The 18,749-nt window shown below is 35.5% G+C and overlaps 1 protein-coding gene across 8 annotated transcripts; it reads right to left on the minus strand.

Annotated features, from left to right (window-relative positions):
- Positions 1–6,168: 6,168 nt before the first annotated feature.
- Positions 6,169–13,815, minus strand: LOC107786292 (uncharacterized). 8 transcript variants are annotated; one of them, XM_075237173.1, is made up of 13 exons: positions 13,605–13,773; positions 13,444–13,515; positions 13,258–13,350; positions 12,327–12,636; positions 12,110–12,215; positions 11,816–12,029; positions 9,105–9,186; positions 8,947–9,003; positions 7,855–7,919; positions 7,665–7,760; positions 7,473–7,559; positions 7,252–7,332; positions 6,169–7,181 (listed from the first exon to the last, which is right to left on the minus strand). In XM_075237173.1, the coding sequence occupies exons 6-13, from the start codon at positions 11,858–11,860 to the stop codon at positions 6,594–6,596; spliced, it is 1,101 nt and encodes a 366-aa protein (XP_075093274.1). In that variant the 5' UTR covers positions 11,861–12,029; positions 12,110–12,215; positions 12,327–12,636; positions 13,258–13,350; positions 13,444–13,515; positions 13,605–13,773; the 3' UTR covers positions 6,169–6,593. The 8 variants fall into 8 exon arrangements, with proteins under 8 accessions (XP_075093274.1, XP_075093272.1, XP_075093275.1 ...); XM_075237171.1 differs by having other exon boundaries at positions 12,110–13,020; positions 13,605–13,787; XM_075237174.1 differs by lacking the exon at positions 12,327–12,636 and having other exon boundaries at positions 13,605–13,781.
- Positions 13,816–18,749: the final 4,934 nt, after the last annotated feature.

The raw sequence follows: 18,749 nt of genomic DNA on the forward strand, positions 1-18,749 counted from the left end.
CCTTCAATTACTTTGCTGCGTTAGAAGCCCTTCATTTTGTTGCTTATTTCCCTTTTTTCTCTTCAATTTGGGGGGACAAAATCCAAAGGATCCCTCTTTTTTTTATTCTTTTCTTTCTTTCTTTCTTTCTTTTTTATTCGCGTTTTATTTAATTTTGCTCTAAATCTCTTTATTTTCACATCGTTTTATTCTTACACAGTTAAAAATTATATATTAAGCACAAAGTACTATAATTAATACTCAAAAAATAATTAAAAAACGCTATGATATGAGGTAATAATAATTAAATATATGTATTTTTGGGCGAACACCAATAATCTCTTTTGAAAATCTTCATACTCAATTAAACTTCGTCATAAAAATAAAATAACTGGACAGCAACAAAGGTAATAGAACGAGCGAGAGAGCTGTCAAGACTCAATATTAAAGAATCTTCGCTTTCGAGCTTCCTTAATTTTTTAAAAAAATGAACATTATTATTTAATTAACAAAGTTTTTAACTATAACGGTATAGCCAAACCATAAAATCCCAATTAGTTAATTTTTGGACATAATATGCATCTATGTAACACATCAATTGGAGTTTTGACATTAACACATATCCACTTTAAAAGATTGGTACGAGATGACTTTGATTTGTAACGAAAATTTAGCAAAAGTTTATACTTCAATTTGTGGGAAAACATTATAAGTACACCTTTTTGTATTTACATCCATAGAAGGAGAAAAATATGAGATATTAGATAGGATACTTTAGTTAAGACTTCGACATAATCCAAACATTTTTTTTTTTGAAAATATGAGGGAAATTTGTTGTAGTTATCCTTTAGGTGCGCACTTGGTAACCTGCTTACTGTACAATAGCTCATAAACCACACATAAAATGTAAATCGCACCGGACAAGCCCGATGTGACAAACTCTGATTGAGGAGGTTGTTGGTAAGGAAATCGATCCCACGTCTTCCATGTGGGTAACCACTCACCCAACCAACCCAACACCCTTGCACACAAAATGCAAAATGGTAGTAGACTCGAAATATAAAATGTCATTAGTGTTATAAATTTGAAGTAAAAGTTCAAAATTCTCCCCCTTTTCTCCTTAAACAACGTTATATACTTGTATTAAATCCTTGAATAATGCAAAATGTTAGTAGACTCGAAATATAAAATGTCATTAGTGCTATAAATTTGAAGTAAAAGTTCAAAATTCTCCCCCTTTTCTCCTTAAACAACGTTATATACTTGTACTAAATCCTTGAATAATGCCGATTCCTATACAGTGTTTTAATTTCTATTAAACTTAGGTTGAAAGGTGAAACTGTATTTAGTTTTCACCTCCCTTGATAATTGATTAGTTACATTAGTATATAATTCTGTACTGTAACTTTGATTTTTTTTTTCTGATTTTTATTTGTAATTCTCCGTGATAAAAAATGCTTCTCGAATTAAGGTAGACAAAAAATAGTTTACTGCAAAAACATGGAAGGCTCATGAATGCATGACACGTATACTATGACGAGAGAAAATTAATCCTACATCAAAATCATACTCCATGATTAAAATATTACACCAAGTTCCAAAAACTGGGATTCCCAAATATTAATTAATGCCAAAGGATACGTGGCTATAGAGCAAATTATATACAGATTTTATGATCATTGTACTATTAGACTATTAATTACTCCCTCCGGTCCAAAATAAGTGATTTTTTAGTTGTTTTCACACATATTAAGAAATTCACCTTTTAACATTAATTAGCAATGAAATTGACCATATTAATCTTTATTATCTCTTCATATAAATACTCCTAACACATATTCCAACATTAATTACTCCAAGGGCAATGTAGGAAAAAAATAATTAATTCATTCTTGAAATCTGAAAAAATCACTTATTTTAGACCACAAGAAAAAAGCCAAAAAATCACTTATTTTGGACCGGAGGAAGTAGTTCCTACATAGGATACATTCGAGACGAATTTAGGATTTAAATTTTATGAGTTTAATTTTTAAACTTTTAGTATTGAATACATTATATTTTTAGAGTCATGCGTTTATAACTATTATTGTTGTAATTTTAATAAAATTTTATATATAAATTTATGTTACGCATCGAAAATTTTGGGTTCAAATGAAGTTGTATCACAAATGTGGATCCGCCCCTTGGACACATGTCTAGAAGAATGAACAAGTGTGCCAGTACAAGCTTGCAAATGTTGAGGCAAAATACTAATTACTACTAAGCCACTGACCTCCGTAAATTAAAATAGAAACAAGATAAATTATATTACCATAGTTTTTGAGTAGAAGAACATTATATTATAGATGATATTATATTATAGATGTTATTTCAGAAAATTATAAATAAAAAAATTACATCTAGCAGGACCTTTCCTTTTAATTTCTCTTCAATATTATAGTGAAATACTGGATAAAATGACGACGAGGCCACTATGCTCTAAGAATTAGTGAGTAATTTCATTTACACTATATTTGTTTGGGATGAAAACATGAAATATTAGACGAATGAACGTTTTGGAGCTTTTCCCCTTCTAGAAAAAGGAGTTGGGAGTTGGAAGTTTTTTCCTTTCTCGCACTTAAGGGTGTGACCTAGCGATCAATAAAGTGGGTACAAACTCTAATATTTTAAGTTTAAATCTTTACTCATGCAAAAATATTGTAAATAATTTCTTTTCATATGTCTAAATTTTGATGGACAAAATTGCCTGATACCTACTGCGAATGGGAGATGATAAATATCTAAGTATGCACAAACTAACTCGAACATTTATCTAGTGGGAAAAGGAGAAAGTAGAAGTAAGAAATTGGATAGGCATCAATGTCAGTTTCTTCAATTCGTGAAAAGTGGATTATTTTTACTTCCTTTTCATTGCACCAAATTAGCTGAAACAAATCATAAATATTTTAGTTCAGAGACGCAAACCAAAGAGTTGCCTATCACTAACTACTCTACTAATTGTCTTAATCGCCAGACGTGTTACCTTTATAAATTATAAGTAAATATTTATTGATAAACTAAAGCGTTACAGAAGAACCATTAGCTACATAGTCACTATCATAGATAGCGAGTGCACAAGAGTTTCCAAGACCACTTTTTAAAAATTAAATGACAACACATTTAACTTTTTTTCATCCTTCTATTCATGCATTGTACTGGTTTCTCCATTCCTTTTTAATTGTCAAAATTACTAAAAATATTTGGCCCATTCGTTGTAATAAATTAAGATATATTAATTAACTTCTTTCTTATCTTATTCTTAATATTAATTATTCTTGAAAGTAAACAATATTAACAGACAATTATTGAAGAGAGATAAGAGTAGATTAATCAAATTGACTTGATGAAGTCCTACAGGCTACAACCATATGAAGAGATTCTTGCACTCAGACGCAACTAGAAGAGAATTATCAAGGTATTTTTCAGAGTTGTTTGGACATTATTTTCATCATAAATATTATATTGGGCAAAACTGGAAAATGTACACTCACAGCAACTTTCAATCCAATATCTTGGAAGTCTATAATTATCAGCAAAATCAAGGGGACAATATTTAGTTGTGTCATGAGCGACAACACTTCTTTAAATGAGTCTTCAAATTAAATATATACTAATAAAATTTGCAAATATATCTCAAGACTTCTTACTTAATTTATGCTTGATAATCAACCTGATATTACTATTTAAGTTTTTATTTGCTTCTACACTATTTCTTCATAGAACACTTGGTTTGGATCATGTCCAATCACCAGGCGGATCCAAAATTTATAAGTCGTGAGTGCTTTAATAATTTTAGTATAAATTCACAGTGATCAAATTAAACATGATCATAGTTGGTGCTTATAGTCAATTATTGAATTTTTTAAGTATTATCTATGAATACATAACACATTTTGGCCAAAGTCAATGGATGTTTCAACACCCGTACCTCCAAACGTAAATCCGCCAAATGTGCCTAACGCATTCGCATAAGAATTTTCCTTTTATGAGCTGACTGGATACGAATTAAGGTTAACCAGAGCTCCAATACAAATACCGCACATCAGGTGTGTGTATAAAATAAAATAAAAACAAATGAGAGATGAGTATACAGTGGTTCTTGATTTTGGACATTGCAGTTGAGGGAAATGGATAAGTAATACAATATAGTACTAGCTAGTGGCCGAGTGCTAACTTGCAAATTGCATTAAAATTTGGGGGGAATCGTTGTGAAGAAATTTTCTACCATAGTTTTACAAAAACGTGATATTTAAACGCAATAAAAATGACTTATAGTTGTGATTCACAATTATGCAATCTATAGTCTTTCAAAATTTGCATTTCCTATTTTACCTTTTTGAAAACCAATTGTGTCGCCTGACATTTGCAAGCTAAGCTGAAATTTAATCAGAATTCAGAAACATCTTTCAACATTAGATTTGATGGAACAAAACAACAAATAATTTCATTGGTCATTAGAACTATTTTAGCATTTGCATTTCCTCTTTCACTGGTTTCTTTGCAAAAACATTGAAGCTTATTTATTATGCATGACACGTGCTATGATGGGAGTGAACTTGATCCTTCCTCAAAATCATACGTTACTTTATGATTGAAAAATGTAACATATAAATCCCAAAAACTTGAGTGTCCAAATAATTTAATTGACAAGATACGTGGCATGAGCTCAAATTATCTTACCAATAAATTCTTTGGTTGCACTCAGATTTTGAGTGTGATAACATGTTCATAAAGGTGATAGACAAAATAAAAGCTAAAAATTGAAATAAATAAAAAAATTCCAAACGTATACTAGCTTAGTTAGAAACAGAACAATATGAACGTAAATGACTGGTATAGAATATAGATGATACCAACAAGTCGGAGTTAAAATGTTCTCATTGCAAGAATATGTATGCGATTTGAAGAACACCTTGTTTATTGTACAAATTATTTAGTATTAAAATAAATAATAGAATATTTATATAATCGATCCCAACTGATTTTAGGTGGAGGTGTAGTTGATTGACACTAACAAAAAAATATATATATTTGAAAAAGAAAAATAGTTGGGGAGGTTCGAAGTAGCAGAAAGGAAAAGAAAAGAGTTGGTGAGAGCTAAACTTTCAACCTCAAAATTGTGTGATAAAAAGTCTTAGGGCCCGTATGGCCATAAGAAAATTTTCACCTTTTTTTTTTCAAATCTTTTCACTTTTTTCGGAATCAGTGTTTGTCGATGAAAATTTCAAATTTTACTTGAAGTTGAATTTCGAAATTTTTGGAAATTTAAAAAACTCCAAAAAACTATTTCAAAATTCACTTCAAATGACTCACAAAAATTCAAAAACAGTTCCAAACTGTATTCATGTCCAAACATAACTCTAATTTTCAAATATCATTTCACTTAAAAATAAATTTCATTTTTTCAGAAATTTTACAATTCTTATGTCCAAACGCCCACTTACCATTTACCTACAAGTCTCAATTAGGCATATGTATGGAAATTTTGGTTTTGGTCGGAAGTTCATAATTATGTCCTGAGCTCTAATTTATTTCTCGTCGAATATAAAGGATCTGCTGCTGATAAATACATTTGACAACTAATTCTCTTGAAAGTTCGATGATAGCAACTTAATGCACAAATGTCTTGTACCCTGAAATATAAGGCCACCTGCTGTGTTTCACAGGAAACTTAAGAATGTTTTGTCAAAATGGAGAAGGGCCGAATAGGCGAATATGGCAAAGCTCAAAAAAAATTAAAAAAAATTAAGGAATTCGGTACACTAAGCTCCTGTTATGCACGGGATCCGGAGCAAGGGCGGACTGACTACAAGGGTCTATTGTATGCAGTCTTACCTTGCATCTTTACAAGAGGTTGTTTCTGCGGCTCGAATGACCTCCTGGTCACGTGGCAACAACTTTACCGGTTACACCAAGGCTCCCCTTGTAAAGAAAACTTAAAATGGAGCAGTCCGCTTTAACTAATGGATCTTTGCAAGTTAAAGAAACAACGCTTGGAATTTTCTTTAGAAATTTCCTACTTTTGTTTGTTGAGGATTGTAGAGGAGGAGAAATGGGACAAATATCACTGTCTATCTGCCACAAAGGGTCATTCTTCAGGTTTCTAATGCATTATGCTAATGCATAAGTTCAGGCAGACAACTTTGTGTGTGTGCCATTGGAAACAAGACCATTAATTATCTAAACACAATATGTTCTCAAAACAAGATTTAAATTAGGCGCATTTACCACGTCTCTACAAGTACAAAATCTTCCCAACAAGTACTCCTGGTAAAAGCAAAGTTGGATCTTTTTGTTCTTCCAAACACCTATGATGAACAAGAGCAAGGAAAAACATCCTTTACCTTCCCAATGATCTGGCTTTCAAGTAAAGAATTAGGTCCTTTACGCCTTGCAGTCATAGCACCATAAATTACAGCTTCTATCAGGAAGTGAAACCAATTTGTTCATGTAAACCGTGCAAACGTCTTATTGCACAGCAATCTAACAAAATGGAAGGCCCGGGCTTAACTGACGGTAGCTAACTTCACAGTCTGAGCTTGATGCTACTTAATTTTCTCTGTGATGCTATTTTCCTAGTCGCCCCACGTTGATGTACCACCCAATCCAATTTCATCACTTGCTGATGACAATTGAATAGCAGCAGCACCAGTTACCAGATTCTTGTTCTTCTTTTTCTTTTTTGGGAACGTAACCAAGCCTGCAGCTGCATCAACATTTTGGAGTGTGTTGTGATTCTTCCGACTACTAGTCAATGGATCTTCTGATGAATCAGGACCAAAAAGATCTGCAAAAGGAGTTTCTCCATCGTCAATGGCACTTGCTTTATGTTGTTTAGCCTTCTTACTAGACTTTTTAGCTGGTTCCTTATCCCTGACGGCAGTATCATTTTTGTTGGTTGATGCTTTCTCCTTCAAAACTTCACTCTTCTTCTGTTTTTTGCGCTTTTGTTCCTCTCTTGTGCCAAGTTCAACAGGTGGAACGCCAACGTCATAATTGGTTCTTTTTTCTGTTTGTACCAACTCCCTCTTACGATCAGAAGCGGCAATATCAAGATGACCACTTTCATTTTCAAAATCGACTCTCCCACCCTCTTCCTTTTTCACGGCATTTTCAATAGGTTTAGCATTGAGAATCTGCAAATTTGGCAGCTGTTTCTTGATCTGGTAAAACATAGTTAGTCAGTACATGATATTAAAGCTTGAGATCCAGGGAAAGACAGTATGCACTAACCTTTTTGGCCAAAGCTTCCTTTTCAGCAATGGGGTTCCCTTGTAGGTTTAAGTTTTTCAAGTTAACTAATGAAGAGAGCACCTACCACAAAGCCACACAACCACATATTCGCAAAAGCAAAAGTTTGAAGTAAGATAACTGTCAAAATAAGAAGAGGTAGGATACAAAGCAAACAAAGAGGAATTTGAGGGGGTATAAATGAGATCTGCAAAAATGACTACCTTCAAATCTGACCATTTCATGATAACATTGTTTCCAATGTCTAAGTTTTGTAGTTTTATATTAAAAGCCAACTCACTGGGAAGTGTCTGTAAACCATGGAGAGGATGCAAAATTAGAAAAATAAACGACTTGCAGGTAATTCAGGAAGCCTCTGCAGTCTAACATAACTGATAATTAGCTATAGCACTTACCTTAATATCATTATGAGCAAGGCGTAGCTCCTTTAACTCGGTGAAGGATTTGAGTGAAGAGTCAATACCTTGTAGTTGGCAATTAGACAGAGACAACTAGAAGGCCAGTACACATATGGTGTTAGGACATAGTACACCATAATGAATTATCATGCAGTAGAAGATAAACGGGAAATGAAGAAGCGCTTACTTTTGTGATTGAGTTAATTTTGGCCAGACTCTGCCCAATTCCAGATATTGGATTTCTAGAAAGGACTGCAACAGAAACAAAAGGCAGAGGGACACTTTCAACTTAATTGATTGTACGGCAAAAATGAAACACAATCAGACTAATTTACTTTGACATTGAAATTCAGAAAGGCCAACAACTACACAAGTTAACGACTATTCATCTTGATGCAATATGTGGTGGAGGCACAAAAGGGCAACTAGAATCAATCAGCCATCACAGTCCAAGAGGACCAAAAGATAAACAGTTTTTTACAAGTCTAATTAGCACTAGCAATTTGCCAAATCATCTCCCAGGGCGAGTAACTACAGCCGCCTACACAACAGAAGTAACAAACAAGATTTCAGACAAGCCAATGGCGGCTAATAACAGCCTCTTGATCCCGTCAAGCCTTGTCAAACATCAAACATTCATGAATTTTCAGTATTCAGTACAAAAATCATCAACGAGTTGGTCGAACAAATAAAAAAGAAATGACAAAAGGGAAACTAAAAGAACACAAAAGATTGTTACTCTTATTCTTTATCATTCTTTTATTTTCTTTGAACTAAACATGTACGATCCTATTCAACATGTAACTAACTACCAAAAACCTTGTTATCTTCTTGATTCCACACTCTGTTCTCTAAACAAATGATTGGGAGTTCAGCCAACTTCATACAATTCTTTAAGTTAACAGGTCAGTATCTCTATGGCTGAAACCTGTCTCATTTTTTACTTTACAACCAAATGCCTAGGCATATGAAACAATAGCAACTGAGGTACAAGGAGTTGAGATTTATTGTGGTATGTTCTTGTTCTCTTGAGTGGATCTTGGTGATATCATTGTAAGTTTAATCTCCAGAAGGGTCATCTGAATCAGTCACACTAATAGATACTTTGGATTTGTATTGCATAAGAGAGTATACTGAAACTCGCAAATATAAGCACTGGGAATCTGTTTACTGATCTGAGTAATGTTCGCGGAATAGCAAACAATATAGTACACCATGCTCAATTACGCACTAAGAATTGATCATGAAAATATAAAATTAGAGATCGTGGAACCCATACCCAATGTATTCAGCTCTTGCATTTTATCAAGCTTGCAAATTGAAACAACGTCATTGTCTACCACAGAAAGGCAAAAGTAGGTCAGTATACAAAACTAACTATCCAGCAGATACTAAGCTCTGATGGAGAAAAACAGTGGTACATATACAGAACCTCACCATTCAAAATCAGTGCTCGCAAGTTCACAAGACCACTGACCTCGTTCATTGATTTGAGCTTGTTTTTTCCAGCATTCAGTACCTGATATAGCAAGGAATGGTATTAAAAGCCAAAGACTTTTTACCTCTTTTAGATTTAAAGGCTAAAGACCCATCAGTTCAGTAGCCATCAACTGATGCTGTAAGCAATCCAAATTATGGAGAAAAAAAGAAGAAATATTGTGAAACAATCACATGAGGTGAGTTTATGGAAGGGGATCTTAAAGGGAAAGAACAGGCTATAGCACTTTGACAATAAAATCATTAGCCGAAAAAGGATACTTTTTTCAGAGGATGTGTGGTAAGATGTGGCAATCCTGAAGGATGCATACTCACGGGTGGTGAATGATATGGCGTGGACCAATTATTTCGAATTATTTAAGAAGGTATAACCAGAAAATTATGCGGGATAAAAAAAATTCGGCGACCTTATAGGACTGAGTGGGATAGGTTGCGCAGTGCTTACAGAAAACATTAACCATATCCTTGGGGTAACAAAGGATTGCAAAAATCATTCAAGCGAAACTTTTTAGATGGAATTATCAGAGGGGTGGGAGAAGAGGAAGTGTAAAAGAATATGCTAAAAGTGAGTGGTATGAAAAGTACGCGTAACTACAGAAAACTTAAGGAGGAGGAGGCGAATCATCCTGAGTCTCGTGCAATACCCCTCTTGTTAATCATTATATCATCAGATCACTGATATGGAGCTTGGTTTTTTATATGTTTATTGTTTAATAAGTATTACCAAAGACAGTGATCAAGCATTATCTAACTTAAAGAGCAACACCGTTATGCCTCATCTGGCATATTTGGAATGCAAAAATACGAGATCATTCCATGATAGTGAAAATAATGTGAAGAGTATGTAGAATCTGGTTGCTCATTTATTTAAGAAACAAACAACAGGATAATGAACATACACGTGCTAAGTAGTAGGTCCCAACTATATAGATGGATATCAACACTCTTAAATGAAATTTTTATCCCCCCGCCCTTCCCCCCTCATAGGGCTGTTCAAAACCGAACCGATGGCTTCTTGGCTTATTGGTATCGGATTATCGGGGTAATGGATGTGACGGGTTGAGATTTTATAATTAACGACTTAATGGTTTGGGGATGGATTACTCAATTTTCTTATCGGATAAACCGTTAACCGTTAAAAATTTTATATTTACACTTTTACCCCTATGTATATAAACTTGTTACCACATAGTTGCATAAGTACATAGAATGATAGAACTGTCTATAGCTAATGGCAGTTGTCTCTGGCTTCTCATGAATTATGAGTGGACATGAATTGAATTCCTCTCTGGTTTCATTACTTCGCTTACAATTAGAGTTTGAAGTTTGTCTGTAAGTGGGGTTTTCTAATTATTTTGTGGATAATAATGCTAATAGTATTGATTGTTCAAAAACTAACAGAGACAGTTTGAACTATGCATTTGGCCGTTTGGTATTGATTGTTCAAAAAATTTCTATTTGGTTTAACCGATAAACCGCCCGATAATCGTTAATCCGATACCAATCCGCCCGTTGTCTTATTGAACGGCTAGCGAATTACTACATTTATAATCCGATAACTGATAAGCCGAACCGTTAAGCGTAATTATCCGTCAGATCCGCCCGATAAGCACCCCTACCCCCTCAAGCAGAAAAAAGAACTATAGTTGCTCATTTTGACAAGTGATATTATAGTTGCTCTATGCATGCCAATCTTCACTTGGATACGTATCATAACCAATCAATTTCCAAATGCCAAGAAGAGTTAAAACCGAGAAAGCAGTCTTTTGATAAGTATAAAGTTGGAGAATGATGGTATAAGCAATTGGAGAGAAAAAGAGAGAAAAACAATGTTATTCTTATCCTCTTAACACACAGGAAAGCAATCAAATGACAAGTGGTGCTGGAAATAAATGACGTGTAAATTGCATAAAAAAAATGTTGAAACTAGGAACTAAGACACTTAAGAATTGGCACACTCCAAACAAAATTACAATTTATCTTACTCACCTCTAAACTATATAATTCAACCAATAAGGACCACAAATACTCAAGTTGCCGGTCACGTAACTAAGGAAAGTGCATAAGAACTTAAATACTTGAACTTATAGTCTCTTTACTCAATAAGAAATGAGTAAGAATCATTTTTTAATGTATACGTGCCTTTATTGCTGTTGGTTTTATTCTTCCACTATTTTTTCTTCTTGTACTTTATTGCGTTTATCTAACATGTCCAGCGGTAGAATATGTATAATAAAGGCACCAATGGAGCACCATTATTCTTATTTTATCCCATCTTTATCTATAGCAAATGGTTTAGTGCACCGATTAGCTTCTCTTTTTCTTTTCTTTTTTGGATAAGTCAACCCTCCTTGTAATCTTTAATCTTTGGAGAAAGGTATTTACAAAGAAGGCTAAAAGATAATGGAGATACACACACACATGCGTGTGTGTGAATGTAGTGTATATGTTATGTATATGTATATGCATATGTAAAGGACAGCAGACAACAGGAAAGAGGGAACTACAGTGATCACAAATTTCACCTGGATAAGTGGTCTAAAGTTCTATTACCAAAGCACCAAGATGGACTGGGTATCAAGGATTTAGCTTTATAGAATAAATGCTTGTTAATGCAGTGGCTATGGAGGTACTCTCAGGAGAATAAATACCTGTGGAAGGAAGTTGTCAATGCCAAGCATGGCGTAGAGAACCATTGTTGCACTAAACAATCAAGAGCGCCACATGAAGTTGGAGCTTGGAAGCATATCTGTAAGCTCAGGGAGGAGTTCTCACAGAATATGCACTTTGTAGTTGGGAATGGACAGCATATCAAGTTGTGGAAGGATAAGTGGCTGGGCAGCACAACTTTAATGAATGCCTATCCTGCAATGTACCAGAGAGCCAGAGAGCCTGACTCAACAATATACCAGAACAGGGAAGACAACACTTGGAACATAATTTACAGAAGGAACCTGCAAGGTTGGGAATTTGAGGAATTGCTCAGACTACTGGCCGCTCTAAATAGTTTCTCTAGCAACCAATTAGTACCAGACCAGCTCAGATGGGGACCTACACAAGCAGGAAGATATTCAGTGAAAGCAGCCTACAAGTTAGAGGGAACTCATAATGCAATCACCGACCAGTGGCCATGGAAGCTAATTTGGAAAGTCAAACTACCACCTAAAGTTATCTGCTTCAATTGGACTGCACTTCATGGAGCTTGCCTAACAGAGGATAACTTGGCCAGAAGGAACTTCCCTATTGCTAATAGATGCTATATGTGCCCGAGGAATGCAGTCTCACACGGTCACCTCTTTCTACATTGCACAGTAGCAGCAGATCTTTGGAATATATTTATATCTCTTTTTGGACACAGATGGGTCATGCCACAAAACTTCAGGGAAGCTTTTGAGAGCTGGAGCCTTTGGAAAGTTGATAGCTCCATCAGGAAAATATGGAAGATGACACCTGCAGCCATTTCTTGAAGTATCTGGAATGAAAGGAATAGAAGGTGTTTTGATGGGATATCAATGGTGTCCAGTCTCTCAAACCTATCTGCCTAGTGTATTTCTTTAGTTGGACTTATTTAACCCCTGTAGGTTCTCCTGATAGTTATTTGAACTTTGTTAGCTCCCTAGTATTAAGCTGATTTTTTTGCCTTTTTGTATTGGAGATAGCAACTTTCATTACTTTTGTAACTATTCTGCATCTTCTTGGTGCCATCAATGAAACCAATTACTTCATCCAAAAAAAAAATGACAGCAGGATAGTTTAGTAGAATAGAAAATATTCAACTTCCCATGTTACTCCAAGTTTCAAATTTCAGGTTATTCAGTTTCCACTTCTTGAGATGTCTCACAGGCTGTAGCATAATCTGACATTTTAACACACACAAGTTTATGAAATCGGAGAGCTCATAGATAACAATAACGATAGCAAGCTAGAAAATCCATTTTAAAAAGTAATCAAAAGCAGAAAATTCATTAACAAATTATGCATATAGAATCATACACTGTAAACAAACTCATTACTACCCTCTTTACCAGTGAAATAGCTCACAATTAAAAGGATAAAAAGGGCAGCAAAAAGGGAATCAAAGTGCACAACTCACAGTGAGTTTAATAAGCCCTTCAATCCCTTTCAAGCTCTGAAGTTTGTTTTGTACAACAGACAGCCACTTCAAATTCACACATAACTTCAACCCCTAAAATTTCATTAACAAAAATTGAATCCTCAAATCTTAGCACCCAAAAATAAAGAGACAAAAAAAGTTTGTTTGTTTTTTTTGTTTAATTACCTCAAGTGAAGTTAAATTATTAAAGCCAAGATCAAGCCTCTGCAAATTCTTGAACTCGCTCAAACACGAAACCTGCGTAGAAAAATGAAACCTTGAAATGCAACACTATGAGATAAGAAAATTGGATTTTTTTGTGAGAGATTGGAAATTTATAAATATACATCAGAAAGAGCTTTGTGAGTAAGGGAAAGAGAAGTAATGGAGTTTGGGTCAGTGGTGTTGTTGTCTTCCAACACTTGCTTCCAGCTCAACACTGCCATGGATAACGGTGTGCCTGGGATTAGGGTTTTAGTCGTAACCTTTTGATGGACACGAAAATCAGTGTTAACCTATACGTCGCTCATTCAACCAGCGAACTGTCATAAATTATTATTATTATTATTATCACAACATTTTTTGTATTATTATTTATTTTAGTTTATTGTATTGTATCAAATTCTCATGAACGGAAAATCGATCCAACCCGAAAACCAAACCAAACCAATTAAGTAAACCGATATTTATTTTGATTTGGATTGGTTTTGGTTTTAAATTTTAAAAACCGATAATATTTGGTTTGGTTTTGGTTCTATTATAAAAAACCGAAAATTAAACAGAACCAAATCGATTAATTATATACAAAATTTAATAATTATTTATATACAATATAATATCTTTTTCTAAATAATTTTAAATATTTTATGCAATTTAATTGTTATTTTGAATTTTGGTTTATCCTACTTATATCTTAAAAGATTGCCTAAACCCAAAACAATAGGAATCGACCAATTTTCTTTTCCTTAAGAGACTTTAATTCTCTAACCCTCCGCACATACTTTTGCCCAACATAAGAGTTAAAAAAAATCTACCATAAGAGTAAAGAAAGCAAACTCAAATTGCAGGACTACAGTGGCTAAAGCTTGAGAAAGCAAACTTTTAGTTTATTTTTTTGTTCATTCTTTTCATATAAAGAGGTAAATAAACTTTCAGTTCCGAAAAAAAATATATAAAAGTATAAATTTAGCAAATTATTTTCAGATCATTGTCTAGTGTTGTTTCACTATTATCGACTTATTATTAGCTTACTAAGAACCGAAAAACAGAACCAAACCAATGCCAACCAAACCGATGGTTTGTATTTAATTTGGTTTGGTTTTAAAATTTTAAAAACCGATTAAATTGGTTTGGTTTTGGTTTTAATCAAAAACCGATTAAATCGAACCGTGAATACCCCTAATTATAAATTATTGCATTACTAATAGATGCTTTACAATCCTTATATTAAAATTGTCGCATACGATCCATAGATTATTAATAATTGCATAAATTTTTCTGTAATTAGATGTATTAGCAAAATAAGTTCAATATAAAATTATCATAAACTAATACAATGATTGGGTGGATTATAAAAAGGAATCCCACCATAATTAATGCAGCACTGGGTTGATCGTACAAAAAATAATACATGCATAACTCGATACAATGTTTGACTAGTGGTATTAAATAATACTGATATTATATTATGTGAAAACTTATATATAAAAATAAAAATAAGAGTGCGTATAATTGCAATATTTCAAAATAAATATGTCCTTGAACTTGAAGTAGACCTTAAAGTAAAAGTAAGTAACCGCTATATAACAACTTTTTACTATTAATTATGAATAACTATTTATTAATTATTACATAATAATTTCTTTGTTATATTTTACCACATAAATACTTTTTATATTTATAATCCCTGAATAATTAACATGACAACCAAACAACTCCTAAACGCATTCAATTCCAAACAAGATGAAGTTGAAGTGACTGTTTATTGGCCTTTTTGTTTGTATCTTTAAAAAAAAGTAATTGCAGACATATAAATTTTGTTGAAATTAAATTTGTAAAATAATTCTGACTATATTTTAAATTCAAGATTTATTAGTTCAAATAAATTTATTGGGCTAATATAATTTGATTAGTTATATAAGTTCAATATATATAGATTAAATAAATAAGTCTGAATTCATTGGGCTACCCATTCAACTGGTTACATGTGATGAACCAACTTTATTAGGCCCAAGATGTTATCTTCCTAGAGGCTCAGTTTGGTGTCACGTGTCAAATGATATAGCATGCCAAGTCAAACAGAAGAGCCAATAGGATCATGCCACGTGTCAAAATAACAAGGCATGCCATGTCACATTAAAAGGCCAATGAAATCGCGCCACATGTGCAAGTGACATGTTCTGGTCAATCAAATGCGGCCTTGTTACACATCGATTTGATTGGTCGGAAAGAGTTTGTTCTTATCATAACTCTTTCCTTCCACAACTATAAATAGGGGTCTTCATAACCCAAAAAAATATCATAAATTATAACAAGAAACAAGAAAGAGCTCGTGTATCAAACGCTGCAAATTCCTCCACAAGTTTCAAAGTTCAAGCAATCAAGTTCAAGCTCAAGAACGAAGAACAAATCAAGTTCAAGCTCAAGAACGAAGAACAAATCAAGCTCAAGCTCAAAAGCCCTTGAATTTATTTGCTATTGGAAAGAAGAATCGGAAGATTCATAGAGATTGTAACACTCAAATATTTGAAATCAAATACTACGATCGTTGCAATAGTTCTCGATGCAATTTATTGTCTACAAATTCTAACACGACCAGTGGGACAATCTCTACCTCTCATCTCAACTTTTCAATCATCAAAGTTCAAGAATATCGAAATGGCTTCAAAGAAAATCAACATCCACCAAGGCTGCCAATTCCAAGTTCCATGCTAATGTGAAAAGCATCCTCGATGTTACCTTTGGAAGCTTTGGACCGATTACAAGGAGCAAGTCAAGCTCTTTAGGACAACAAGCACTCCAAGTGTCGTCCACATCAACCCTATTTTTGGATCTTCATTCTCAAAAGGAGTAAGATCCTCTTTGAACGTACCCGAAGGAGGAAACGATCGCACTTGCCATGTAGTTCCCGCGCTAGGTCGTGATTCCTTTGAGAGGAATTCGACCGAATTGGTCCGAGCCATTTGACGTCCCTGGTTTCGCCTATGGTGAACACGATGTTTGGTACAACGATGTGGAAATTGAACTCTGTTGGGCGAGGCGTCCTTGTCAGCCATGCGTCCTCGTCGAATCTGGCTTTGTTAACGATTCCTCGAGGATATTATCCTCGGGCCATTCTCCGATCGTTGTGAGGTAGATTGCATCTCGGGGCGTTCTTCCTGTCTGCGGCGCACGGGTAGTACCTCCTTCTGTTTGGCATTGGTTTATTTGCCAGGAGCCTGTTTGGGTAAGCTGAGCCCAGGAGGCTCCCGGATGGTCATCCACGACCCTGATTTGCGACTGATGTCGGGTACGGGCATCCGACTAGGTCTTTTCTGGGCACCTGATCAAGTTTTGTTTGAACTACCCTAAAATCGTTGGGCTTGGGTTGTTTAGGCTTTGAGTGAAGTCCTGTATTGCCCAGTCATCCGAGATCGGGGGTAATCTCATTCGTTCCATCAGGGAATGAGGTGCGAATTCTCATGGCGTTTCATTCTCCCTTTGTTCGGCCCTGGATGTGTCGGGCTTTCTCGTCGTTGCTTCGATGGCATCGACATGTATAGAGGAATCTTCTGGTATGGTAAGCGAGTGTATGGGTTCGGGTGCTAGGTTATGACGCCACGTCATGGTTCCTTTCGAGAATATTTCCCCGAACCTCTTCAATAAGACGGGCTCGATCTTATCATCTTTTGGATCGTTGCCTTTTCCCGCGCACGTATAGGCGGTGATGTATTCGTTGGGATCTGAGGTCTCGTTGTGCTTAGGGAGTTCTGGCATTCTAGACTTCTTTGAAATGGGTTCCAGGGTCGCTTCCTCGGGGAACGGTCGTTGCACGAACTTCCACGAACCTGATTCGATCCTTTTAGTGAGATCCCCAAGCCTCTTTGATATGGCAAGGTTGGCTACCAATCCGTTTTCACTTGATCTCTCGGGTACTTGCTTGGCGGGGGGAGCTGTTTCTGGCGCTGTTGTGCTGGGAGTCTTCGGATGGCTTTGTAACCGAACGATGGCCAACTATTGTGCCTGCAACATTTCAAAAATAACATGAAGACTAACTTCATGTTCTTCCCAGGTTGGGTTCTTTTGGGCTTCATATGGGTCGCCATGTTGTATGCTTCAGTTGGTGCACGAGGTTTTGTCGACCCGTTGCGCGTCCTGTGAATTCGCGTCTGCTAGAATAGGTCTGGGTGTATTATCGGGACTCTGTGGTTGCGTTCTGGCAGTCGAAACAACCACGCCATTTTCCCCGTGGTTTTCGAGGTTGTCTCTCTCGACTTTATTTACCGAGCCAAACATTTCGACCTGAAATCAAGAGATCTTGGACAAGAAAAAGTGTGAAAGATAACTTGTGTTCTTGTAATGAAACCAACAAGAAAATAATCACTATTATTTTTAGCCCCATGATGGGCGCCAAACTGTTTACCGTGAAAATGGTAACAACAATTAAATTTGTAAATAAGACTCTAAAAATATGTGATCTATTTTTATGCTAGTTGTTAGAGCAGATGGTGCTAAGAGTATGAGGTTTAACGAAGAAATACGAGCTAAAGCGGGGCAGTAATGAAACCGAGATGCTTGCAGCCCGAGCCTTGGACTGGTCGATGAAGGACCTCGAGGTCGATATATGGCTCGAGCTCGAGCTACCGGGGGCAGTCGAGAATGTGATAATAGTTAAGGTATAATCGAATAAGGCTCTTTATGGCCAATACCAAGCAACAAATGAAGAACAAGTATGAAAGCAAGAAACGCTAAGAGTAACCTCGAGCTAGTATAGACGAGCACGTTAGAGAGAAAAAAGAGAGAGAGATATTATTGATCTGGTGGAGAATAGTTAGAGCAACATCAGCCCCTTACAAAGTAGTGTGGATTCCCTTTATATAGGAGGGGAACCCGGTTATAGTACATCATACATTAATTGTAAAGTATGGAGATGGGACGGCTAGACGTGACGCTTCGGTATAGGCTCTGGATAGGCCGACTTTGTCAGAATTAGTCGTGTGCCTTAGGAACTTCCTCTTCTGCTCTAGCCTCGACCTTCGTCTTCTTTGAGTCGGGCCTCGACGAGCCCCGGGGGAGGGGACTCGATCGCAACTCCACGTCCTCGGGGTCTCGAGGTATTCTTCTGAAGTGGCTTGATAGCGAGAAATTAAGTCCTCTATTTCGCCGCATACAGGAGGTTAATAGGAGAGATTCAAAGAGGAGAGACTAGGGACCAAGTCCTAGTGTGTCAGAGTTCACAAGGGTCTCAAATGAACCCTGAGCAGTGCTCATACTAGGGAGGTCAAAGGACAGAA

Source organism: Nicotiana tabacum, chromosome 18 (assembly GCF_000715075.1).
Source record: "Nicotiana tabacum cultivar K326 chromosome 18, ASM71507v2, whole genome shotgun sequence".
Lineage (NCBI taxonomy): Eukaryota > Viridiplantae > Streptophyta > Magnoliopsida > Solanales > Solanaceae > Nicotiana > Nicotiana tabacum.

What these genes read in the sequence shown, in the direction of transcription:
- LOC107786292 (XM_016607746.2), bottom strand. Translation starts at nt 13,703, where the DNA reads ATGGCAGTGTTGAGCTGGAAGCAAGTGTTGGAAGACAACAACACCACT. An exon ending in CTCACAAAGCTCTTTCTGAT is followed by an intron (nt 13,516 to 13,604) that starts GTATATTTATAA and finishes TTTTCTACGCAG; the next exon opens with GTTTCGTGTTTGAGCGAGTT. An exon ending in GCGAGCACTGATTTTGAATG is followed by an intron (nt 9,004 to 9,104) that starts GTGAGGTTCTGT and finishes TTTCTGTGGTAG; the next exon opens with ACAATGACGTTGTTTCAATT.